At 35.6% G+C, this 27,084-nt stretch overlaps 2 protein-coding genes and 1 long non-coding RNA gene across 5 annotated transcripts in view; 2 read left to right on the plus strand and 1 right to left on the minus strand.

Moving 5' to 3' along the window:
* The first annotated feature begins 13,745 nt into the window (after positions 1 to 13,745).
* Positions 13,746 to 27,084, plus strand: part of LOC132615624 (pentatricopeptide repeat-containing protein At3g24000, mitochondrial-like) — a 95,414-nt gene continuing 82,075 nt past the window's right edge. The window contains exons 1-5 of one of the 3 annotated variants that reach the window (XM_060330232.1): positions 13,746 to 16,792; positions 17,594 to 18,456; positions 18,540 to 18,727; positions 18,854 to 19,044; positions 19,425 to 19,623. In XM_060330232.1, the coding sequence (XP_060186215.1) occupies positions 13,851 to 15,812 (1,962 nt within the window). In that variant the 5' untranslated portion in view covers positions 13,746 to 13,850 and the 3' untranslated portion in view covers positions 15,813 to 16,792; positions 17,594 to 18,456; positions 18,540 to 18,727; positions 18,854 to 19,044; positions 19,425 to 19,623. Of the gene's footprint in view, positions 16,793 to 17,593; positions 18,457 to 18,539; positions 18,728 to 18,853; positions 19,045 to 19,424; positions 19,624 to 27,084 lie in introns of those variants that run through there. The other 2 variants (XM_060330233.1, XM_060330234.1) reach the window with 2 other exon arrangements.
* LOC132612755 (uncharacterized) lies at positions 17,685 to 20,093 on the plus strand. The gene is made up of 7 exons (XM_060326849.1): positions 17,685 to 17,883; positions 17,966 to 18,036; positions 18,112 to 18,456; positions 18,872 to 19,044; positions 19,480 to 19,588; positions 19,748 to 19,892; positions 19,951 to 20,093. Exons 1-7 carry the CDS (start codon positions 17,685 to 17,687, stop codon positions 20,091 to 20,093), a joined length of 1,185 nt encoding a protein of 394 aa, XP_060182832.1.
* Positions 21,459 to 25,913, minus strand: LOC132615626 (uncharacterized). Its single transcript, XR_009572768.1, has 2 exons — positions 24,253 to 25,913; positions 21,459 to 22,381 (listed from the first exon to the last, which is right to left on the minus strand). It is a non-coding gene; the product is annotated as an uncharacterized LOC132615626 (long non-coding RNA).

Here is a 27,084-nt window from a genome sequence, read left to right on the forward strand (position 1 = left end):
TCTTTGCCTAGAGATAGATGTAGAAGAAGTTTTTTCATGATGAATTTGACGGAAGTGGTTAGAAAATAGCTTAGAAAGCTTTCTAATTAACTTTGACGGTTCATCTTTATAGGTCGAGACGATATTTAATCATTTGACCTCGGCAAACAAATCATTGTACGATGATACACATTGATTAACAACAACAACATACTCAATGAATCCCACAATGTGGGGTCTGAGGAGGGTAGAGAGTACGCAGACCTTACCCCTACCTTAGGTAAGGATGCTGTTTCCGGAAGACCCTCGGCTCAAGAAAAGGCATAGGAAGGGTTAGATACTGGCAAATAATTCAAAGCAATTATGAAAATGAAAACAACGAAAGTGAATAAGTCATGATAAACCATTCTGTGCAAACAGATACTCGCAGAAATCAAGGGACAAGAAACTAAAGATCAACGCAGCTACTCGCAAGTTATCATTCACAAAAATTTATACTATAATTTTACTCGCAAGTTATCTTTCATGTAATATTACTTATAATTTTAATGTTTTACAAAATGTATGCTACATAATTCGGCTTACACATGCAACGCCCATGCCGAGAAACTAATTTTTCTAAATGCTTAGAAGATACAAAAAGGTAAATTGAGAAGAGATTAAGTGTAATTTAATTAAATAACACTTACTATTAATGTTATTAAATAATTTCTTAATAATGTGTCAAAACTTAAGGAAGGAGTAATATTTTGACACGTCTTTTAAAAATCTCGAACTCATAACATATGACATGTGGCAAAATGTAGCTCCTCTAGTACGTAGTTCTTCTCGAGGAAACTTCGATGACATAGATAAAAAGAGAAGACTCGGGGAGAGATGAAAATTGAATACGTTTAGCCTAGTAATATAACACATAATGTTATTGCATATTTGAATTCATACACTTTGATTAGTTTTTGGACACGTGTATCTCATGATAATCAATGCAAAACACTTTTAAAATGATATAAATAATTTTAGAATAAGCGATACATCATGCAAAATTCAAAGGATGAAAATACAAGCTAAAAATGATGAATGGTGATGAAAATGCAAATTTTTTAATGTCATGGCTTTTGTAAGCAAATTCTTCAGATTTTTATTTGTTTGGAGGGTGAAAACTCTCATCTCATTTTCCTCTTCTTATTTTCTTTGCTTTTCTTAAAGTATTAATTAAAATTATAACTTATGAGAATGAAATACCTTTTACACATTTTTTTTTTAATCTAAAATCAAACCCCGCAACTGCAATTCAACTTTTGACCGTTCTTGTAACACCCCGCATCTTGGAACTAAGTTTAAACTCATATCATTAGAGTTCTAGTGGAAACACTGAAGGTTTGAACGTTTTGCGAAAATGGCTGATAGGCCTACTTCGGGCAGCGATAACTCCTTGATCGGTTTGAAATTTGGGAAAGTTCCATCAATGAAAGTTGTAGTATGTAGAAAAACCTTTCTAATGATATAAGGACCAAGCCAATCAGAGATCGGAGAAAGGAGATATGATCGTCTCAATATGGCTAATAGTAAGACACTTGAAATCCTATAGAATCGGCTAAGTTTTCGATACGTCTTCCTTCCAGTCAAATTTTGTGAAAATCCGTTGGGAATTTGGGAAAACTTCCTCTTTGAAAGTTGTATCCCTTTGAAATAGATTTCCAACGGTATATTATGGGGGTCAAACGGACATCTGTGTAAAGAGTTATGACCATTTTACTGAAGCCTGTCTCGCTGGAAATTCTGCCTGTGATACGGTGGACGTTACGGGCCGTAACACGTGTTACGGGACCGTAACAGTGAACCGTAACGTCCCAAAAATTTCCAGAACCTCACTGGAAATTTTCACTAAGGTACGGTCCCAAGTTACGGTCCGTCCTACGTGATACGGGACCGTAACATGGGGCGTCCTTTGGTCCGTAAGTACGTTTCGGGTCACCTGACTTCGAGAGGCCATAACCCTATCATAAATTGGGAATTTGGAAAACTCAAAGAACAAAAGTTGTAGATAATTGAAATACCTTTCCAACCATAGGTCGTGGGCCCACAGGTGACATCGGAATAGGGAGATATGGACGTTTTAAGACAGAAAGGTCCCAACACCGATTTCAAGTCGGGTCAAACCCATTTCCCCTTGGTATTTAAAGGAAATGTTCAACCCTAGCAGCCCCATTCCCTCATATTTTCAGATTTTAGAGAGAGAGAGAGGGAGAGAGAAGAGAATTAGAGAGAGAAAGTAGAGAATCAATCAAGTTGAAGGCCCCGAATCCCGAGGCTCGTGAAGGATAAAGTGTAGTACAAGTTGTTGCCGTCATTCTAAGCTAAAAATCGAACTTGGGGATGTTGTTTTCGTGGTGACTACTCATAAAAGGTAATGTTTCTACTCCCTAATAATTTATAGTTGTGAATTGATGAATTCTTGGGAGAATAATAAATGGGTTTGATAAAGAGAATTATATGAACTATGCTAGAGTTTTTAGATTGTTGACTTGGGATTGTTGTATTCATATGGGTGATGAAGAATGATGTTAATTACATCTAATTGAGATTGTAGAATCATCTAGAAGTAATAGGATGGGGATTGGGTGAAGAAAACACCATCAATGAAGGTTGTGGAGCTTCATGCCCACCAAGTGTTTGATAAAATGCTTAGATGATCAAAGCATGGATATTGTTGCTAATATAGAATCTCTATGACCTGTATTGTTATAGATTAAAGTTGAAGGGATTGAAAGACATTGTGATACGCTCAAAAGCAGGAAGTCAAGGTATGTAGAACTTCCATCCACATGTGGGAATATCTACGTTCTTCCCCATGCTCCGTTTCTTGATATTCATGAAGTTCAAATCCTAGGGCACTAAATCCAACATATTGGTAGCCCGTAGTTATGTATTTATGTACATGAATCTTGTATCTATATTCGTTATTGTATTCCTAATCTTCCATTACGGTTATTAGGAAACCCTAGCTTAATCCATGAATCATAAATTCTTCCTCATGTGTTCTCATTATGTTCATATGAAACTTTATGATTTTATTTTGTAAGTTACAAGCATGTTTTCAAGTCAATTACATATATATGATTATGAACTATTGTTATTACTCATGAATCAAGAATATGTTTACAAGCTATTTCATGAAACCATGTTTATAAGTTATTTCGTGAAATCATTATTACAAGACAAGTACAAGTTAATTCACGAAAATCATGGGCTTCTTAGCCAACTATATTATGTTAATGTTTTTGGGAGTTGCACAAATTACCGAGAAGGCTCAGATAGCCTGAAACTACGTAGCCACCGTAGGACAAGGATCGCTCTGCCCAGATAAGACGATACCTTAATTTTACACTGAATGGATCCATCAGGCACAATACCACCTTATACCCTGGCAAGGTATGAGGGCTCTGCTGGTCCGGCGAGGTACCAGACTCCACGTACCCACGTGGTGAGATCACATGTCGGTTTATGAAATGCTCTCCCTACTTATCATGTTTTTACTTATGTTATATATATACATATGTACTCATGCTCATGTTCATGTCCAGGTTTTCAGTTTCAGTTCTTATCATGTTATTCCATGTCCCATGTTGTTTCTTTCGGTTGCTTTACATACTAGTACATTCAATGTGCTGATGTCCCCTTTTATTGCCCGGGGGGCTGCATTTCACGATGCAGGTACTGATATACAGGACGACACATCCGCTCAGTAGGACAGCATTCGTATCAGCTTATTGGTGAGCCCCATCTCACTCGGGGTTTAGTCAACTTTTGTTTTATGATTAGTTATGCATCTAAAGGTATGCTGGGGGTCTTGTCCCAGTAAGTATGTTTTCCAGTCAGACTCATGATAGAGGTTTCATAGACTAGACAAGTCAGTTATGTCATGTCAGACATTTGGAGTCGTATAGCCTTTTGGCTCATTCATGTTATTTCCTCACTCATGTTTAAACAAGTATTTTATTAAGTATTATGACTTACTACGTTTTATAAAGGTTCATCATGCATTCATGTTATATTCCGCTTATGTTATGTATCATGATGATTTAGCAAGCCATGTGGTTCGCTCGGTCACATGCAGTCAGGCACCGAGTGTCATGTTACGTCCAGGCCATGGTTCGGGGCGTGACAGATCTCTTTTCATTGCTCTCTAGTCTCTATCTGTCCAATCAGTGTCGGAATTAAGGATACAATGATTAGCCCATAAACTTTATCATTGCAGGTTTAATTGTCTTTTAAAATTTTGTGAAATATGTTCACATATTTAATTAGAACATGCACAAAAACAAGGTAAACTACATTCTTAATAACTTATTTAAGGAATGCTTCAAATATTATAGTTGTACAAGGATCTGTGTAACTTCTCAGTTCTATTTAATTTAGACGATAATTATTTGATTGATTCACTAATATGTTTAAATAACTTCACTAGTCATATCTATAAACTTGAAATTTGGTTCTCCACCGGTGATAACCCTCATGGCCATCATCCACCATAGTCTGACTTTCATTATACAGAAATACACAAAATGAGGTTCATTAGTTCAAAAAGGTAATTTTGTCACTTTGATATATAACAGTAAAGATATACTCGAGACTACTTTTGGATGGAGTTTAAACTTATTTCATATCGCATATGGCAAAGGTCCAAACATACCCCTCAACTTTGCAATTAGAGCAGATATATCTTCCGTTAAAAAAGTAGTGTATATATACCCTTGTCGTTATAAAATGGTGCAAATATACCCCTGCACTTACACAAATAGTGCAAATATACCCTGTTCGCTAACGGGATTTAAAAAAAAATCATTTAGCTTATTCTTTAATTAAAAAATATCACGTGGCTTTAAAAAAAAAAAAAAAAATCTACTATTTTTTTTAGTAGACATATTTTTTTAACACCACATGGTAAATTTTTTTTGGTGGGTCGAGTCTGGTTAGTTTGAAAAAAGTATCTTCGTGGCTTTAAAAGAATAAATCTATCCATTTTTTTAAATGAACCTGACCCGACCCACCAAAAAAAATTATCACGTGGCTTTAGAAAAATAGGTCTACCCAAAAAAAGTGGGTAGACTTTTTTTTAAAGCCACGTGGTATTTTTTTAAATTAAAAAATAAACTAAATGATTTTAAAAAAACAAATTGTCAGCAAAAAGGGTGTATTTATATCATTTTGTAGCGGCAAGGGTATATTTACACTACTTTTATAACGGGATATATCTGCTCTAAATCGCAAAGTTGAGGGGTATATTTGCACCTTTTGCCTATCGTATAATCCAATAATTTCGACTTTTCCCTCTAATTATAGTATATTCTTGGTTTAATGCATATGCGGCCCCCTAAACTTGTCTCTTTTTTCCATTTTGACATCTCAACTAAGTATTGTTCTTATTGAACCCCTAAACTCGTTCTCAAGTGTGTCTATCAAACCCCCTAAATCTTATTTTTATTAGAAGCCGAAACTAAATTGGGAAATAATGGTGGAGTAATATTTTAGACATGTGGTAAGCTATTTTTTAGGTCATGAATGTGTCGGTTTCTGTTGGTTCCGCTCTTTCACTGCGAACTTAATTAAGAGCTACTCTTTTTTTCCCTCTAAATTGTTGTTAATCTTAGCTAGAAGATGGCATAATTAAATTAGAATATATATTAACATGTTGCTATACATTGAAGATAGAATACTATGTAAGCCAGATTGGATTTGATAGACACACTTGAGGACGAGTTCAGGGATTCAATAGGAACAACATATAGTTGAGGTGCTAAAATGAAAAAAAGAGGCAAGTTTAGGAGGTCACATATGCATTAAGCCTATATTCTTTTACATTAGAGTGCTCATAAAATTGATTATACCAAAAAAAGAAAAAATAGTACTCCCTTTAGTTCAAAAAGAGTGTTGACTTATCCTTTATTTTTGGTTCAAAAAGAATATTCATTTATCAAATCAAGAAAGAATTAATCTTATTTTATCAGATATGCCCTTATTAAGTGTTAAGTGACCAAATCACAATACCTATTTAATTTATGGGTAATTTAGTCAAATTATTTATTTTTACCTAGGAGTTAATATTTTTTTAAGGGGTGTGTAAATGATTTTAAGCGAACACTATTTTTGAACCGGAAGGACTGCTTGAAATGTAGCGCATGAGGTAGGTTCAATATTTACCCATTTTATTTAGGGCAAAGGTCCGAATATACTGTTACACCTTGGAAATTTCCCCGTGAACGTACAATGAATGGACTAACCATAGGTTTTGAAAATGTGAAAAGTTGCAGATTTGCATTTTGGCCAGTCGGTCGTAAAATGAAATACGGACCGTAAAGTGGTATACGGCCCGTAAACTGCCATGTCGTATTTCAACTTACAAAACTTCAACTTTCTGCCAAATGTTCAAATGGTTAAATACGACTTGGAATATGGATCGTAAATCGAAATACGGCCAGTAAACCATGATCGTAAATCACCATGACTTCAGCATACCTTTCTGGTTTTGATATGCTTAAATACGACTACGAAATACGGCCCGTAAACTGGAATAAGGACCGTAAACTGGGTTTACGACCACTGTGCACTTCAGCTACTGTTCATCCGGGATCAGATTTCAAGTTTTAAATAAGAGACCCAAGTTCATTTATTTCATTTTCATTTCTCATTCTCCACAGCTCAAGACTTCTCTAGAAACTTCCACACATTTCATATACAAAAACTCATGAGAAATTGATGATTAACTTCATCAAATCAACAAAAACTAAGTGTGGAAAACTCATCAAAGATCATCTAAGTTAAGAAAATTCAAGAGAAGTGAACTAGGGTTTTGGTGCAAGAAGAGTAATACCACTCAAAGCTTATTCCTACAACATCTAAGGTAAGTTTTATGGTATTTACAAGTTACTTATAGTATGGAAGAGTTGGAATACTTGGATTATAGAAAGATATGGGAAATGGGTCATGAAAGTGTGAATAGTAAGCATTGTTGAGTAAAGGTTTAAATTGAGCCATGATCATTGATGACTTTTGATTATAAAAATGCTAGGAATGACATTTAGACCATGGGATGAGAATTATATGTGGGAAAACGCGATAATGAGCTAAAACCATAAATGTGAAAGAATTGGAGAGAAATGGTGGGTTATGCTCGATGTATACAAATGATGATTATTGTTTGCAATATTGTGGATGTTGTTGTGAGCGTTTGGGAGTTAATATAGAACATGGGAAAAGTAGCAGAAACAAAGGAAATGTTGCCCAATTTTCTCTAGCGCTAGTAAGTCCATTCTTATAATTGCTTAGCTAATAACGATACGAATTCTCTTGAAGGTAGAACGTGACATTGAAGGAGAACAAGCGATCGCTAGACTAGTTAAACGGCAAAGGTATGTAAGGCTTATCCCTTCCTTCAAAGGCATGAGTCTTTCAAGCTTTCCATGATCCTCCTATACGATGGAACTTATGAGTCCTTAAATATACTAAGCTACATTTGAGCATGATAATGGTGATGATGAGCTAGAGTATAGAGATCTGATGGTTCATGATACAACGCTAATGATGTCATTATTGTTAACACTCACCTTATGCACTATTTCCTTCGAGGTGACGCATGATACTCATAAACGTTCATAATATAATCGGGGGTTTACGACCTTACGTCACCCCGACATAGCTATAGTTACCTTCAAAATGTAATGCATGCTCCTAACGCTACATGTGAAATGAAGCTAAATCACGACATGTTTATAAGATGATCAATAATGCTAGCTTATAATGTGCCTATGTTATGTATGAAAATGCTAAGCTATGATAAGATTATGATACGTTCATGAAATGTGCAATAGTGATGGGTTATGATTGATTATGTGATGATAAGATTCCACCGCGCCAGAATGGCCGGGTATGTCACCACTAAGGCGGGCTGCATATGATTCCACCGTGCCTAGATGGCCGGGCATGTCACCGCTAAGGCGGGCTGCGATGTTACATCGAGCCGAGAGGGTCGGGCATGATCACCACTAGTGGGCGGCATATGATGGTTACCCGGACGCGGGTTAACGACGAGGATTGTGATGTGACGAGATATGTGATGTGATGACATATGTACTATGATTATGTAAAATGTGATATATGTACGAAAGGTATTTGCTATGACAATTATGCAGGTTATATCGTTCCCTTATGACCCATGATCCTTCTATTGTATTTGTTTCATTCTTGACTTACATACTCAGTACAATGTTCGTACTGACGTCTGTTTTCTTTGGACGTTGTGTTCATGCCCACAGTTAGACAGGGAGGCGAGCTTGAGCCAGACTCGTAGGAGCTGATAGCTGATTGAAAGCACTCCTTGTTCCGGAGGTGCTTGATTATTCTTTTGTGTATATTTGTATATGTTGGGCTCGACGGGGTCCTGTCCCGTCTGTGTGTCTTGTATTCCAGTAGAGGCTCGTAGATACTCAGTGTGGGTTATGTGGTTTTACGAGGTTGCCATTTTGTATATGCATCTCTATATATACTATTTTGATAGCCCAAAAGCTTACGTATATAAAACTATTATGTTTTGAAATGTAAAAATGATTTTCTTATAAATCGAGTATGAATTTGATAGAAGAACGTCTAACGAGCATGATAAGCGATAGGGTGAGCATGAGGAGTAGTAGAACGAGCGGTGCTCGGCGGTTAGCCCCGGGTACCCGTCGCGGCCCCTAGTTGGGTCGTGAAATATACCCCTCAACTTTACGATTTAGAGTAGATATACCCTGTTAAAAAGTGGTGTATATATACCCTTGCCGTTACATAATGGTGCAAATATAGCCCTGCCGCTACAGAATGGTGCAAATATACCCCTGCCCTTACACAAATAGTGCAAATATACTCTTTTCGCTAATGAGATTAAAAAAAATAATTATTTAGCTTATTTTATAATTAAAAAAATGTCATGTAGCTTTAAAAAGAGTTTACCCATTTTTTTTGAGTAGACATATTTTTGAACGCCACATGGTAAATTTTTTTCTTGTGGGTCGGGTTTGGTTCATCTAAAAATAATATCTCTATGGCTTTAAAAAAAAAATAAGTCTACCCATTTTTTTAGACGATCCAGACTCGACCTACCAAAAAAAAAAAAATTATCATGTGGCTTAGAAAAACATATCTACTAAAAAATATGGGTAGGCTTTTTTTTAAGCCACTTAGTATTTTTTTTAATTAAAAAATAAACTAAATGATTTTACAAAATTTTGTCATAAAAAAGGGTATATTTGCATCATTTTGTAATGGCAGGGCTATATCACCGCCTTATAACAGGTGTATATTTGCTCTAAATCACAAAGTTGAGAAGTATATTTGTACCTTTTCTCTTTTATTTATATTTAACGGTTTCTAAGTCGCTTCTATTTAGGTGAGAAGTGTTTATTATTTGTTACTCCCTCCATTCATTTTTATTTTGTCCTTTATTTTGAAAATAAATATCCATTTTACTTGTCCAATTTGAAAGATCAAGAGATATTTACCATTTCGTCCCTATGTTACCCTTACTCTTAATTATTGGTCTGAAACTTCAATAAATTGTTAATGACTGCACAACTTTTAAATCATGTTTGATTGATTTCAATTATCAGATGACTTAATAATAATTAGGAGTGATATAGTAAAATTGACATGCTATTTATGGTTGTTTAAGTATGTATCAAGTCAAAACAAGTAAAAATGAACGGTGGGAGTATTAGCATTAATTATTTCATTCATTATAAAATTATGAAGTAATAAAAGAAGTACAAAATGCTAAATCACTAATTACAAATGTTGTTTGGTACTTGCTCCGATTCTAAATAAATGGTATTTAAGGCTTCTCATTTTATTTCAAAATAAGTAGTGGTTTACTATTTCAAGAAGAAACTGATCCTATTATACCAAAATTACCCTTATTTAAATAATCAAAAATCATTTAGTAGCTCTTTTTTTTCCAAACATTTGATTAGAGTACATTAGTAAAAACCCTCATAATTTTTTAAAGTGAGTAATTTCTTAAAGGTGTATGAGTTAAAAATTAATTATTGAAGCTATTACTTCGATAAAGCTAATTATTACTAGTACTTTGCAACTAGGAAGCATTTAGAGGAGTGGAGTCCGAAACTCTTTTAACCCAAAACTAACACTTAAAATAAAATAAAATTTAAAAAAAAACTAGGCTTCACCCATAGAATATGTGCGTGAAAGGGCCAAAGTGTACTTTACACTTTGGCCCTTTCACGCACAGATAACAAAAACCCACCAGAAGCCTCCCATTTCCAGCATACACTTCTCTTTCATTTCCTTCATTTTCATCCTTTCAACACACTTTTGCACTCCCAAAAATATATCTCAAAGTTCCGAAACTTCAAAGTTTGCAAATTCATTTTTTGATAGAGATACCGCGACTTCACGTATCTCTAGAGATACGCTAAGTTGGACTCGCAATTTAAGCTTGTGGAAGCTGAAGAAAAAATTAAACTTTTGGAGGTCTAGTTCACTGGTTCCGAAAAAAAATGAATTTTGCTCAAGGCTAACCTTAGAGACGCTCAACACAAGAAAATACCTTTGAAAGAAAAACTTAAATTGTGAAAGATTATTTGTGCTATCTTGTTGTTGTTTATTATTTATATGTATTTTGTTTATTAAGTTTAATATTTATATGGATTATGTTTTTTACTAGTTGTGCCTTTTCCCCTATAATGTAATCCGCACGCTTTATGTACTAATTTATTTGTGTTTCTTTGTTAAATTGTCAATTGTTGAACTTTTTATGTACTCTTAACTCTAAGATGCTTATATAAATTAATAATAGACTTTAACAATAAAATTAAATTAAAAACATGCCAAACTAATTCAAATTGATGACTTCATCATAAAATAAAAATTTAAATTAACAGCCTTAGTCCGAAACTTAAATGACAATAATCTAAGACAGTGAGCCTAAATAGACCCTAATCATCATTAAAATAGAAGTCCTTAATATCGTCCTCAGAACGATATTGGCGGTCTCTTAACACACATCTTTTTTCAGGAGATGTTAGTTCTCTACCTGTTGATGATGCTTGTTTTTCGGCCAACTTTAGCATGTAAAATCTATAACGTCTTGCCAGCATTATGTTGTTTTCTTTTCTAATCCTTTGTATAGCAAACTCGCAAGTTTCTGGACCTACTCGAGGCATGGTTATTGAGTACCTTGCTGGGATTGGAGCGTTGAGATTTTCCAAGTCATGAACAAGACATTCTGATTCGGCAAGCCGATGTGACCATTCTCGACGTAACCCTCAATAATATTCTTGCGGATTTGAATATTTCACACTGCAGAAATCATCATTACGCTCTATAAGAAGGTGATGATTCAATTCGTCTAGTTTGAAATCACTATTATCACTCGAAAAACTGCTATGATTTGAACTCTCATCATCACTGTTATTTGATTCTTTTGGAAGGAGTAAAGACCAAGCTGCATTTCTACTACTCGCCATTGAATATGTTGTAGTCTAATAACAAAAGAAAGGGCTACTTATATAGTTGCAAACCCCCAAGTACCCTGGGGGGGAGGTTTCTTTATGACCCTACCTACTTACCTTATTATAAGAAAAATATTAATCTTCATCGGACATTTCACAGTCCGAATCCCACTTGGATCTAAATCTTGTGTTAGATTGTACACCATATTCTACTCTATGATAACGTATTTGCATCCGATTGTTCTCTTCGCGAAAACGATTAAGAGCAAAATTAAACTCTTGTGGAGTTCCTCGAGGCATTGACATAGCACATTTTTTGGGCGTTTAAGCCCTACTGAAGCTAACTTTTGCTCTAGTGCTTCAACCTCCATAACACGCCAATTCCTCTCATTGTTTTATTATATTCTCGATTGAATCTTTTGTTAGGGTTATTTGAGCAATGAAAATCATCATCATCTAGTTCCCATGTCCTACCCATTGCTTCAAATATATTTGTTGGGGTAAAACATGTAATAGAATCAAGATTACCAGATTGGGTGTAGAATGTCATGATAACTCGTTTTAAAGTGAATACTAGTTGTTTGTCAATCGTGTTATATATAGTACTGCATTTTTTGACTGTTTTATTTGAATTTAATTCATAGTGCGCAACATTTCAATGCGCAATATAACATGATTTGAGAACACATCATGGTTGAAAATTACAACTTTTTTTATCACACATAAATGATCGATTTGACAACACATCATGCATGCCAATTTCAGCTTTTTTATGACACCCATGCTTGATTTGACAATACATCATGCATGCCAATTTCAGTTTTTTTATGATACATAAAGGACCGATTTGACAATACAATGCTGCATTATTTGACCGTTTTATTAGACATTAATTCATATTACGCAGTATTTCAATGCGCAACACAAGTATATTTACACATCATGCTTGATTTGACTACGCGCCATGCATCCCAAACTTACTTCGGAGCACTTTACAACCCCTAAAATGATGATCCAAATGTATATGTATACTTGATGTAATGAGCCGATATTATTGTACGCTAAAAAAAGTATTAAGTTCTATATAAAATATTTATATTCCGACGTTTTGAAACGTGACTAATCTTCGGTCAAAGTACGAAAAAAAACTTAAAGATAACAAGTTTCCAAACTTACTTCGAGGCACTTTACAATCCCTAAAACGACGATCCAAACATATATGTATACTTGATGTAATGAGCCGACATTATTTTACGCTAAAAACAATATTAAGTTCTATATAAAATATTTATATAATTCCAATGTTTTGAAACGTTACTAATCTTCAGTCAAAGTATGAAAAAAAGCTTAATTTTGAGTTTAATTTCCAAAGAACAAAGATTGGGGTCGGGGAAATCTGTGCGTGAAAGGACCAAAGTGTAAATGTACGCTTTAGCCCTTTCACGCACAAATTCTGTTCGTGAAGCCTAGTTTAGTTCTTTTTTTTTTTTAAGGGTTAATTTGGTTTCAAATGTTATTTTTTGGGTTATAAAAGTTCCGGATTCTGGTCTAAATCACAAAGTTGAGAAGTATATTTGTACCTTTTCCCTTTTATTTGTATTTAATAGTTTTTAAGTCGCTTCTATTTAGGTGAGAAGTGTTTTAATTTGTTACTCCCTCCATTCATTTTTATTTTGTCCTTTATTTTGAAAATAAATGTCCATTTTACATGTCCAATTTGAAAGATTAAGAAATAATTTACCATTTCGTACCTATGTTACCCTTACTATTAATTATCGGTCTGAAACTTTAATGAATTGTTAATGACTGCACAACTTTTAAATCATGTTTGATTGATTTCAATTATTAGATGACTTAATAATAATTAGGAGTGACATAGTAAATTGACATGATATTTATGGTTGTTTAAGAATGTGTTGAGTCAATATAGGACAATTAAAAATTGACGACGAGAGTATTAGCATTAATTAGTCCATTCATTATAAAATTATGAAGTAATAAAAGAAGTACAAAACGCGAAATCACTAATTAAAAATGTTGTTTAGTACTTCCTCCGATTCTAAATAAACGGTATTTAAGGCCTTTTATTTTATTTTAAAGTAAGTAATGATGTACGATTTTAAGAAGAAATTGATTATATTCTTCTAAAATTATTCTTATTTAAATAATCAAGAGTCATCTAGTAGTTTTTTTTAGACACTTAATTAGGATACGTCAGTAATAACTCTCATAATTTTCTAAGAGTGACTAATTTCTTGAAGGTGTCTCAGTTAAAAATTAATTATTGAAAGCTGTTACTTCCATAAAGCTAATTATTACTAGTACTTTGCTACTAGGAAGCACTTAAAAGGGTGAGTGGTGAGGGAGATGACAATGGCTGTACACATGAAAAAATACGTAACAAATCCATCAATTTTCAATTCAATCATCCCAATAGCTGGCCAATTTTTCTCCACATCATGTGCAATAGCAGCCTTAGAATCAAAACCAAAAGTGGTACGCAAATTATTTGGGGTTATACAAGACAAAGATCTTATGAAAAAGGCTCCAAATGGTGAACTTTTAGTACTATATCTTATTGACAATGGCGCAATGGACTCAGATGCAGGTTTATATAACCAGCTTATAAAGAAATGTACTGAATGGAAACGGTTAAAAGAAGGGAAAATGGTACATGAACACTTTTTGAGGTCGAGATTTAGTCATTATATTGTTCCTAATAACACATTGATTAATATGTATGCGAAATGTGAGAGTATGGGTGATGCACGCAAGGTGTTTGATGAAATGCCTGAAAGAGATATGGTTTCTTGGACTGCATTGATTACTGGGTATTCGCAGAATGAGGGTGCTGACGTGGCGTTGGGTTTGTTTATTGAGATGTTGAGGTTTGGGTTTAAGCCGAATCAGTTTACGTTTGGGAGTGTAATAAAGGCTGCTGGAGCGTTGGACAGTAGTGGAACGGGGAGGATATTACATGGGAGTTGTGTTAAGTTTGGATATGAAGAGAATGTTTATGTTGGGAGTGCTCTTGTTGATATGTATGCAAGGTGTGGATTAATGGATGAAGCGAAAATCGTGTTTGATAAGTTAAGTTGCAAGAATGAGGTTTCTTGGAATGGTTTGATCGCTGGGCATGCGAGGAAAGGCGATGGAGAGATTGCGGTGAAGCTTTTCTCTGAGATGAAAAGAGGCGGTTTTCAGCCGACCCATTTTACGTTTTCTAGTGTTTATGCAGCTTGCGCAAGCATTGGAGCTTTAGAGCCCGGGAAATGGGTGCATGTGCATATGATCAAGTCGGGGTTGGAACTTATTGCTTTTATTGGGAATACTCTGCTTGATATGTATGCCAAGTCTGGTAGCCTTGATGATGCTCGAAAGGTTTTTGATCATTTAGTGAAAAAGGATGTTGTTTCTTGGAACTCAATGCTTACCGCCTATGCTCAGCATGGACTCGGAAAAGAAACTGTAGATTGCTTTGAGGAAATGCGTAGGATAGGACCTGAACCTAATGAAGTGACTTTTCTTTGTGCTCTTACAGCTTGCAGTCATGCTGGGCTTCTAGACAAAGGAATGGATTATTTTGAATTGATGAAGACATTTAAGATAGAACCAAATATTTCACATTACGTGACTGTTATAGATCTACTTGGTCGATCAGGTCAACTTCACCGTGCTGTAAAGTTCATAAATGAAATGCCAATTGAACCAAATGCAGCCGTTTGGAAAGCTTTGCTGGGAGCTTGTAGGATGCATAAAAATTTGGAGTTGGGTGTTTATGCAGCTGAACGTGTGTTTGAACTTGATCCCTATGATTCAGGGCCACATATTTTGCTGGCCAACATATATGCCTCTGCTGGTAGGAGAAGTGATGCTGCAAGAGTTAGAAAAATGATGAACGATGGTGGAGTCAAGAAAGAACCTGCTTGTAGTTGGGTGGAGATTGAAAATGCTGTTCATATGTTTGTAGCAAATGATGATGCCCATCCACAGAGAGAGGAGATCCGTAACATGTGGGATAAGATAACTGATAAAATTAAGGAAATTGGCTATGTCCCAGACACTAGCCACGTGCTTTGGTTTACTGATCAGCAGGAGAGGGAAGAGAGGTTGCAATACCACAGTGAACGACTTGCTTTAGCATTTGCACTTCTCAATTCTCCACCTGGATCCCCTATCCGAATAAAGAAGAACATCAGAGTTTGTGGTGATTGCCATACTGCATTTAAGTTTGCTTCAAAGGTGGTTGACAGGGAAATCATCTTGAGAGACACAAATCGGTTCCATCATTTTCGTAATGGTTCTTGTTCCTGTGGGGACTACTGGTAGTGCTAAAATAGTTTCCCATATATCCAATAGTTAACCATCTAAGACTCATTTAAATTAAATGTGGTAACGTGAAATCGTTTTGGACTTGACTATCATGTAGGACATTGTTGGGATGGGATGATGCATGTTTTCCTACCAAAATTGCTTATTGGCTTATACACAAGCATCTTTTATATATACAGCCATCCATCAAATGGATTAGCGGTTCTTTTTGCCTTGTAAGGCTGGTTTTGACTACTTTATTGCTTTCTAGGACATGGTTAGAAGCAGGTTACTCTCACGGTCTCTGCCTCTCTGAATAGCAAAGGAATGATAACTTAAAGGCAAGAGGTTCTGGAAAATACTGGTGCCAATTGCCGATAATTTTTACACTTGTTGGAGGCTTAGGGGTTAAAGACTTGGCACTACATACAAGTGTATGCTAATGAAGTGCTACTGGAGTTATAATCAGGAGACAACTGGTCTATGGAAGGAGATGATTCAAGCAAAATTTGGTAGCACTAGGCACTGGTGCTCTAATCAAGTTTCAACTCCTTATGGCACAGGGGTTTGGAAAGCTATTAGGAGCCTGTGAGAGGTCTTTTCTAGCAATGCTTCTCTCAAGGTGGGAAGTGGGGAGCATATTCAGTTTTGGAAAGAAACTTGGTTGGGAAACATTCCCCTTATGAATGTTTTTCCAAGCATCTTTCAGATTGCCTCCAACCCTGACTCATCCATCTCTCAGTGTAGGGAAGCCAATGTTTGGAATCTGATTCTGAGGAGAAATCTAAATGATTGGGAGTTAGAAGATTTTATAGCTCTCATGGCCACCATTCAGAGCAGCCCACTCGATAGCTTAGGCAGAAATAGACTCACTTGGGGAAGTTACAGGGATGGCTCCTATTCAGTGAAAGAAGGCTGGAAGGAGCGATGTTGAAGAGAGACTGAAGTTCGTTTTCATGTCAGGAAATTCCAGTGATGGGTATAATGAGGCATTGCAGGTAGGATTCTTGAATGCTGTATTGGTAATTAAGACACTTTTTAATTTCTGCATCCTGTTTCACTCTTATTCTGTCCTTGTAATTGATGGCTTGCCTTCCCCTTCCTCTGCTTCACTAGTGTTTTCATCTTTATCTTAAAAGAAGTTTTGCTGTTTGAACTGTAAAAAGTATAAATCTTCTTAGGTATCCTTATGCATAACAACTGAAACTCATTTAGTTGAGGAAGTTCTAAATCATTTTCTCTTGATTTTACACTTTAAAGGGCTTTGTTATTTTAGTGGACTGCGTGAAACGTTTGACCCTTCTGTCATCCAATATGTATTTTCCATTTTTTGTTGTTTTCATTCCTTGCTAGTGCTTTACTGTGTTATTTGTTAGGTTGAGATGAAAGTTCAAGTGATATTGAATAATGCTTCACAACATTTTGCAGTAGCAGTAACGTGCGTGCGGTTTACTTACTATTAACTACGCAATAAAGAAACTATACTGTCTCAAAGTTTGTAGGATATTGCTACTCGTCTAGGACTTTGTGAGGGATCTCTTTCACACCATGATACGAAGGGTGATGTTAACGGTATTACAATGATTGCTGACATCGTCCTCTACTCTTCCCCCCAACATGAGCAAGAATGTCCTATTCTGATACGAGCTATGTCATTTGGAATACCAATGTTGCACCAGACTACCCTGTCATTAAGAAATATGTAATTCGATTAAGTGTCGGTGTCAACTTTTTTAAGCTGAAAAGTAGAATACTTTGCTGCTTATTTTGTCTTTCCCTGAAGAACCTTCTGTATCCAGGTTGTTGATGAAGTACATGGAATCATCTCTCTCAACACAATTCAGATGAACTGGTGCAAGATTTCTCACTACTTATTTCTAATGAAAACTCATGAGATTTGCTCACACTATTGCATCTTCCGGGAGGCTGCTCTCCAAGAACATGCTTGCAGTGGAATGCATTACAGGGTATGCAAAACTGCTGGAGAATGTCATAACTTTCCCATCTGATGTCATATTTCCAGGAGATACCTCTCAGCTTAAGCAGGGCTTATGGGAGTGGGGATATTTCCAAAAGGATGTAGAGAATGGTAATGACATAGAAGATCTTCAAATGAAGGATGTGGATCCAATAAATTCCAGTGTTGTTTCTTGCCTTAGTAAACATGACAGGTTTTGCTCCTTTGGTGAATGTATCCAGAGATGATCCGGAGGCTTTAATGGAAGACTTTCCAAGTGAGTTGGTGTGGGACGTCTTGAATGAGATGGAGCAATCTGAGGAAGTAAATATCTGTTGAGCACATGTTTTGTATATGTAGATTGAGGAGAGAGTGGAACAAGACATTGGTGGGTGGGATGTAATATATCGTAATGCTCGAAAAGCTGAAAAGCTTCAGTTTAAAACTAATGAGAGGGATGAAGGAGAGCTGGAAAGGACTGGGCAACCAGTATGCATTTATGACGTTTATGATGGAACTGGAGCTTGGTCATTTCTGCATCATGGTTCTTTGTACTGTGGGTTGAGCCTAGTGAGTTCCTGTGGCTTATTCTATATGTTTCAGTTTCACATGGTTTTCTCTCGTTTTTGGGTATATGTTGGTACAGAAATGGAGTTTTTAAGAATACAATGCTATATGTTAAACATATTTGCTAATGCAGATCAAGTACGTTCTCTTAAATTTTAAATTACTCCATTACGTTACATCTCTCGTTTCTTTGGTTCTAACTATGGAATGTTCCGTTGTAGTCAACTAAGCACTGAGATTGAGGTCAGATGATGTTGATGCAGTTGGCCGGCTTACCCTCTTGAATGAGACCTACTACTGGAATATCCTCTGTGAGATGGGTGGCATGTTCTCAATTGCAAACCATTTAGATAATATTCATAAGCGACCCTGGATTGGGTTCCAGTCATGGCGAGCTACTGGGAGAAAAGTATGTTCTTAGTTCTTGATGAACTTTGACGTGTGAACTTGTTCTTCTTGTAATTGTTAAACTTGACACTGTCATATTCACATATAATCTCTATGTACTCTTTTCTTGTTAACAAGTTTCATATAGGATATACTAATGTATCAGGTTTCCTTATCTATAAATGCTGAGCTGGCCCTAGAAGAAACAACACAGGCAAAGGCTAAAGGTGATGTAATATACTATTGGGCACACTTGGATGTGGATGGTGGTTTTACAGGAAGCAATGATGCTCGTACCTTCTGGTCAATGTGTGACATATTGAATGGAGGCAACTGCAGGTAAATATTCCATCGTGTACAGTGGGATTTGGACGAGCAGATTTATTTCAACATTATTCATTTCTGCCAGCATTTTTTCCTTCCCATTTGGTGGATAGGTTTCTTGTATTTGAAATTTGAACAATCTAAAGCTCTGTTACATAAATTTGGTTGAATAATCCATGTATTTAGGCTTATCTAATATTGAATACAATAATAAATCCCAAATTCAAGTGGATTCTATTTCGACTATTTCAAATTCTGAAGTCCACGAAGCTGGAAATGGAGATTTCAGAAATTCATGTCCTAGAATATACAATGTTAAAAGAGGAGAGTTAAGCAGGAAAACTGGAATTTTTACACCCTAATCCTTTTAATAAATATCTTCACCTTATGTGCAGATGGGCGGGTGTATTTTTGCTTCATAGTTGTCTCAGCTAACTCTCATTCTTCCAGAAATGCTTTCCAAGATGCATTTTGTAGAATGTATGGCTTACCGTCACATATAGAAGCTCTCCCAACCATGCCTGAAGATGGTGGGAGATGGTCAGCACTACATAGCTGGGTCATGCCAACCTCTTCTTTTCTGAAGTTCGTTATGTTTTCCAGGTAATCTAAGGCAACAAACATACTTATCGTGTGGTGTCATATTACTTGCATAAATTTGGATATTCAAGTTCGAAATATGAATTGTTTATTTGAACTAAAATGGTTTGAATTACAGGATGTTGTCGATGCTCTGGATGGTTTTCACGTGAATTCAAGCAATAGGACACATTGTATACTGGCAATATCAACATTTTTTGTCCGAATTTTTACCACTAGACCACCAGAAGCAGCACTGTTACTGTCGGGTACTGGAACTGTTGGTAAATGTCTGGACCTATCACAGTGCAAGGCAGATGGTTTGCATTAATCCTCACTCAGGTGTGCTGGAAGAAAAGCACTCAATTGAGCAGCGAAAAGGATATATGTGGGCGAAGTACTTCAACATGACATTGAAGACTATGGATGAAGACTTGGCAGAAGCTGGTGATGACAAATGCCATCAACGTGGTTGTGGCCATTAATGGGAGAGGTATACTGACAAGGGATATATGAAAGGGAGAGAGGAGAGATACGGGCAAAAAATAGACAAGAAGATAAAGACGAGAGAAACTACTCGAAAGAATGAAACACGGATATAAACAAAAGACACTTGGAGGATAACACATCTTGGCTAGAAGAGTTTTTTGACACCATTAGTGAACAACTTGGCTCCTAACACGACAACCAAAGCTCATTTTTGATCTGGGCTTGGGGTGAAAGAGAACGAGGCCAAACAAAGGAGTGGTTTAATTCTTTCTAACTGCATCAACACAAAACTAACATACTCTACTGACCTAACTACATATATTCATATGGAGGGAGAGTGCATTAAGCTTGGCAGAGCAACCACATTTTCTAAAGCTTTTATAATGGACATGATATGCGGCTCATCACTATTCTCTGATTCTAAAAGGGGTCTGTAGTGGAGATACCATAACTGCAATATTTGAAATGAGTAGAGCCTCTGCTGAAATTGCATTCTTTCGACAATGTATATACATTTGGATACGATAAAGCAAATGCAAATTCGTTTTACTATGATCGAGAAGAATTGGTGCCTCACATTCTTTTGCGCAAAATAGGAAGGGGTAGAGGTCTCAACCCTGACCCAAGAAACTCAGTAAGCATCTCCATGGGAGTTGAGGCCCTGAGCTGAAGCAGACATACAGCAAATTCTAAGTTCACCTAAACTCTATTTAAGACCACTCCAAATTCTCTATGGCAATGAAAATTTAAAATGTAATTTTTTCCATGAAAATTTAAGATGTATGCATATAAACTTTCTAACTCTAAAATTTGGATTCATCTTTGATGAGCCTTCATGACTTAAATGGAATAGGTTCACTAGTTATACCAGCTGGTTTATTGCCGTCGATTTTGATGATTAAGTTATGAGTGATCCGTAATTACTACTACGAAACGATATAAGAACTGAAGTGCCATGAATCATAAGGGATAGTGATGTTCAACGAGTTCAAATTTACAAACCTTTTAATTAAAATTTAAAATTATTCTCAAATTGAAGCTATGTCAAAGGTAGATAGATAGGGTTTCGAAGCTTAAAACACTAGTGGTCGTTTGATTGGGAAACAAGTTATCCCGAGATTACTTAGCCTGAGAATAGTTATCCGGGATTAGTTATTCCACCCTCCCACATGGATTAGTTTTCTAATTGTAAATGTGATTGCAAGTAGCATATTAATACTGTTTTGTTACTAACTTAAGAAATAAAAATATACCAAAAAGCTAAGATTTGTGTTTGACTCGTATTTCGATCCTTTCCATCGTAAGAAAAAACTGGATGTAGAAAATGTGCGTGAAAATGTTAGTTGGAAACAATAAAGATAAAATCACCAAATGATTTTGCTTTAATTATCTTTTTTTTCACTTCCAATTTCTCATCGTCTTCAAAACACAGTAGAGTTTATCCAAAACAGAACACACATTCTCAAACATTAATGTTCCAAAACAGAACACAGTAGAAAAAACTAACAAGTTGAGTTTTAATCCAAAACAGAACATAGTAGAAAAACTAACAAGTTAAGTACATCCTTAGATCCAAAAGAGAAAGCATAAACAAACACCAAGTCAAACATTGACACCAGCCCCCTTGCTCTCCAAGGTCACCATAACATAACCTTGGAACATGTGCTGTTTGGAGGAGAACCGAAGCTGCTTCTACTTGTTGACACCTCAAACTGAACTCCATCACTTCTCTTACTCTAGTTTGGGCCCTGCGTCGATCCGGAAGGGACATAGAAGTTCTGAGGTCATCAGGTTGATACAAAATCCACTCAGTACCGGAAAACTTATAACAGGCCTCTCTTGGAGCCTCTAGAAGATCACAATGACGCTTCATATGGCGGGCCTTGGCTTTGAGGCCATCATAGAAAGTGCCAACATCTTCAACCAGTACACTTCCTTAAAGACGCCACCCAAATCGTCAAGAAGAACTAGTATTAAGGTTTCCCTTAAACAGCACCAGAAATCTGCATCGTCCACTAGGAAGTAGAAGTCTTGTGCTGTTTAAGGGAAATCTTAATACTCGTTCTATTGACGATTTGGGTGGCGTCTTTAAGGAAGTAAGTGAACTGGTTGAAGATCTTGGCACTTTCTATGATGGCCTCAAAGCCAAGGCCCGCCATATGAAGCGTCATTGTGATCTTCTTCTAGAGGCTTCAAGAGAGGCCTGTTATAAGTTTTCCAGTACCGAGGGGTTCTTGTATCAACTTGATTGAGACAATCAAATCCCTCTTTCATTTTGGCAACCCTAAAGTCCCAAATGGAAAACGTGAGACAAACTTGTCCCTTCAACCAAGAGTATATATAGAGATGTATAGAATAAAAACATAAAGTATGCACCCCCAAACAGTGGCAAAATAGAGCAGGTATATATAGGGGTGGGATAGCAGATAAACAATTTGATATAAAAGGGGAACAGTGCTAAATGCAGGTAAGAATAAACTGATAGTGCACGTATATTTAAAGCTAAAAAGACCTGAGATCAGGGGAGCATATCACAAGCTAAGCAATTACAAACAAGCTGATTCATAAGGTAGCAAAAAAAATTAGAAAGAGGAGGTATACATGGTATACCCCTACGTATAACCAATTGAACCATTTCAATATACTAACTAAACAAGCAAGCAAGTAGAGCCCCCAAAGATCATAGCCTACATTCTCTAATCCCTTCTTGTCTCTTTGTAGCATAACTACTTACTAGACAGGACCCATATTAGCGTAAAAAGCCACAAGTAGCTAAAACGCATCCAAACAGAGATGGAATTGTATCAAAAAGATCAATTTCAATCATTAACCAAACACATTGAACTCATGAAATTCCGTATTTCTTTAGCATGCAACAAGTGAAATAGAGAAGGAGAAATGATAAAATATGATATTAATGTTTTAAAATGGAAACAATGCAGAGAAAAGAGAAAAAACAACCTTCATGGATCTAATAGAAAAGGATTGAGAGAGTATAATTATACACATAATTTCAAGAGTAGAAAACTGAATGTACTTTGTCCATTTTCCCTTCTGAATTATACACATTCTATTCATTCAAACCAACCATTTGAACTTCCCACTTTTAGTATAATCTAATTAACTTGTATAGCAGCCAGGTAAACACGGATGATTCAAATCAAGCAATAACACACCCCCAAAGCATAACCAATTTTTACGTCATAACGTCATCTTTAAATATTGTAGTAGGTAAAATATCTTATATCAATAAGATGGCCTTTACTTATATCACTATACCTAGATTCCCAATTACACATGATTTCTGCCAACATTTGACTTCCAGAATAGGCATGTATTATCATAAACAGTAGCAGATTCAAATCCTAGTTAGTTAACATACTCATATAAGAGTAAGAATAGCTCAGAAGCATAACATGACCCATTTTAGTTCATATGCATTCAAACCAACATTTGACCTCCAGAATAGGCGTGTTTATCATAAACAGTAGCAGATTCAAATCCTTGTTAGTTAACATCCCCAATATTAGAGTAATAATAGCTCAGAAGCATAACATGACCCATTTTAGCTCCTGTGCATTCAAACTAGCATTTGACTTCCAGAAAAGGAGTGTTTTATCATAAACAGTAGCAGATTCAAGTCCTAGTTAGTTTACATGCTCAATATAAGAGTACGAATAGCTCAGAAGCATAACATGTCGCAATTTAGCTCCTATGCACTCAAACCAACATTTGAATTCTAGAATAGGCGTGTATCAACATAAACAGTAAAATTAAGAATAGCTCAGAAGGATAACATGACCAATTTACACAGATAGCATACAGATTGAAGTAAAACAAAATTGAGACCCTCAGTTATCAGATTGAATCATACAAGCACATATCAACATTTCACAACCCTTGAGCACATGTAAAGAAGTACTTTCATTTGTGTTAAAGCCTAGAATAAGATCTAATCACTTGACTAAACTTGACTCATGTGCTTTATACTGAGTTATGGAGCAAGTGAAAGGAAAATCACTAAACAACTTCATAACATGTCCAATACCAGACAACTCAAATCAAACATAGATATTCGAATATGTTATCAACAACAACAATCAGAAACATACAGATCTAGACAGATAATTGAAAAATTCGAATAAAAATACTTACAATATCAAATATCCTATATAAGCAATGCGTTCTTCATCATCCATCAGCGACTGAACATTTTCTTTTAGTTGAGAGACACCTTCGAATTGACTTTTCACCAAGGACAAATCAGAAATGTTATCATCTACAAAGAAATTCTGCAGAATGCAACCATTGCATGATTGCTTGTAAAATCTGCAAACAGAGCAAGCAACAATTGAAGATATCATGCGGTGGTTGCATTCTACAAAATTTCTTTGTAGATGGTGTCATACCCCTTTTTGGGTCCCGCGCAATAAATGCACATGAGTCTTTATTTATTTATAAGGGGTTTTCCAGTTGAAGTGAATATTTTGAAAAAAGATTATTTATTTACAGAGTCGCCTCTTGAAATTGCGTTTTGGCGTTCCAAGTCACCTTATTGAATTCCTAATCAAAAGTAAATGACTCTTCATTTTGGTCCGCAAAAACAAAAGACGGGGTAAGGAATTCTGTTGATCGGGGAGAAGGTGTTAGGCATTCCCCGAGTCCCGTGATTTTAGCACGATCTTTTATTGACTTATATTTGGTTATAATTAATTCTTGGATAAAACGTGTTATAATTGTTTAAACTTAAGAACATGTATGCACATAAGGTCTTTCATTAATTATACTATTAGAGTGTCAAGGAGCGGGATGACCCACATGACTTTTCTTTAATTATATGCATTTAATCAAGGAACGGGTCTGTCCACATGGTCAACACAATTATTATGAGCGGGATGATCCACATGACTTTTCTTTAAGTATATGCATTTAACCAAGGAACGAGTCTATCCACATGATCAACACAATTTTAAACAGGGACTCTGTTTGTTTAACGCTTGATATGTGCTAATGTTTGTCTACGGTTATCTAATACCGGATCATGAACTTGATTTAAGAGACTCGGTGTTAATCGACAAGCCAAAACATTAAACGAACCAGCCGCGTGGTATTTACGATCCCAAGAATTATGTTTGTCATACTGAAGCAAATTAAAGGACAATGCCAACATTTCATCTAGCATTCTCCATGTTTAAACAATTTTTGCACAAATAAACCCAACCAAGCAGAGTACGCAAATCATGTCTCAATAAAGCATTAAATTATTTCAAGTATATGTAGAAAAAGATAAAGAAGACAAAACAAAAGATTGGACCATTTAACAATAAAGACTCCTTACAGTACTGTTTTATTACTTTAAGACATTGAACGAAAGCAAATTGAAAATGACTTCTTTTTAAAACCAGTTCAAGACAAAGTAAATCCCATAATTACCTGGGAGCATTAAAACCCCATTAAGAAAGCGAACAAAAATTAAATATTTTGACTAGAATTGAAACAATATGGATCTAATATAGATGGCAAAAGGCAATGCACATGTAGAATCCAAATTCACAAACTAGTCATGCTATGAAGGTAAGGTTCACGTGCTGCATACTTATGGCTCTTCCATGGTGGGTTTTCGCATGAAGAAGAAAGGCTTTTTCTTTAATCAGGTCCTTGAGGTGTTTTTTAGGTCTAGCTGAAAATCAAACTCTTGCGGTTGATTGTGGTGTTATGCGGCTGATCTATGGTGTGATCTCTAGGTGTATATTTAGCTTTTTATAGGTGTGTACACGGGATGAAAGGAAAATTCCCTTCCCAAAATGGAATGTGCATTTTTGTGCGGATATGGTGGAATTTTGCCAAGTGGCGTGCTATTATTGATTTCTTTTTTTAGTTTTCTTTTAAATTAAAAGGATATATAAAATATCAAAATAAATATATTAATCAACTACTTTTAAACCAAAACCAAGCAAAAATTAAATAACTAGTCTACACAAAAATCCAAAAGATATAATTAACTTAAAAAAACTAGATTAAAAGAAATCTATTTTTTGTAATTTTTCTTTCTTTTAAACATAAAACTTGCAGTCTAAAATAGTAAATATTTTTTTGACTGCTTTACTGTGATTTTCGTTTTCCATAAATAAAATAGAATAATCAACACATCAAAATTAAAATTAACAGAAATATTTGGACGCTAGAAGGTAAAACACCTCGGGGAGAGTCAAAAATCACGTGTCTACGGATGAAAACATTTCTGATTTGCCCTCGGTGGAAAGGCAATTCGAAGGAGTTTCTCAACTGAAAGAAAATTTTCAATCTCTGAAGGCAAGGCAAATGTTCAATTGAAGACATTGATTCAAATGTGATGGCAGCGGTTAAGAAACCTTCTAAAAATAAATACTAAGGTATTTACATAGTTTGTCATGAGGTGATTGGGCCAAAAAAAAAACATTTTTTTGCGCAGATTGCCCTTCTTTTGAGGTGGTCTTTAAATTTTGCCCCTCATATTTGTGATCTTTAAATTATGTCCCTCATATTGCTGGTCTTTAAGTTTTGCCCTTCGCATTGCAACTCTGAGCATTCACGCAGAAATCATGAGGTTCTGAGTTCGAACCCCCGCTCAAGCATAAGTTAAAAAAAAATTGCAAGGCAAGGTTTGGATCGCATATATGTCGGACCCGACATACACTTGTTAAGAAATTATCAGAGCTAATCTAACCCTTTTCCAATATATAAAAGTAGACCAAAACCAATTCACTAAATTATATAGAAAATAGGAAAACTAAGGTGTCGTTTGGCCATAAATACCAAAAACTTTTTCACTTTTTTTGGAATTTTTAAAGTTGGAGTTGTGTTTGACCATAGTTTTTGAAATTGTAGTTTTTGGTGAAATATAGTGTAAAAAAGTGAATTTTTTTTGAAATTTTTTTTTTCTTATTTTTGGTATTCCGGAATACAACTCCGGAGAAAAGTGAATAATTTTTATGGCCAAACGCTAAA

This window comes from Lycium barbarum, chromosome 10 (genome assembly GCF_019175385.1).
Source record: "Lycium barbarum isolate Lr01 chromosome 10, ASM1917538v2, whole genome shotgun sequence".
NCBI lineage: Eukaryota > Viridiplantae > Streptophyta > Magnoliopsida > Solanales > Solanaceae > Lycium > Lycium barbarum.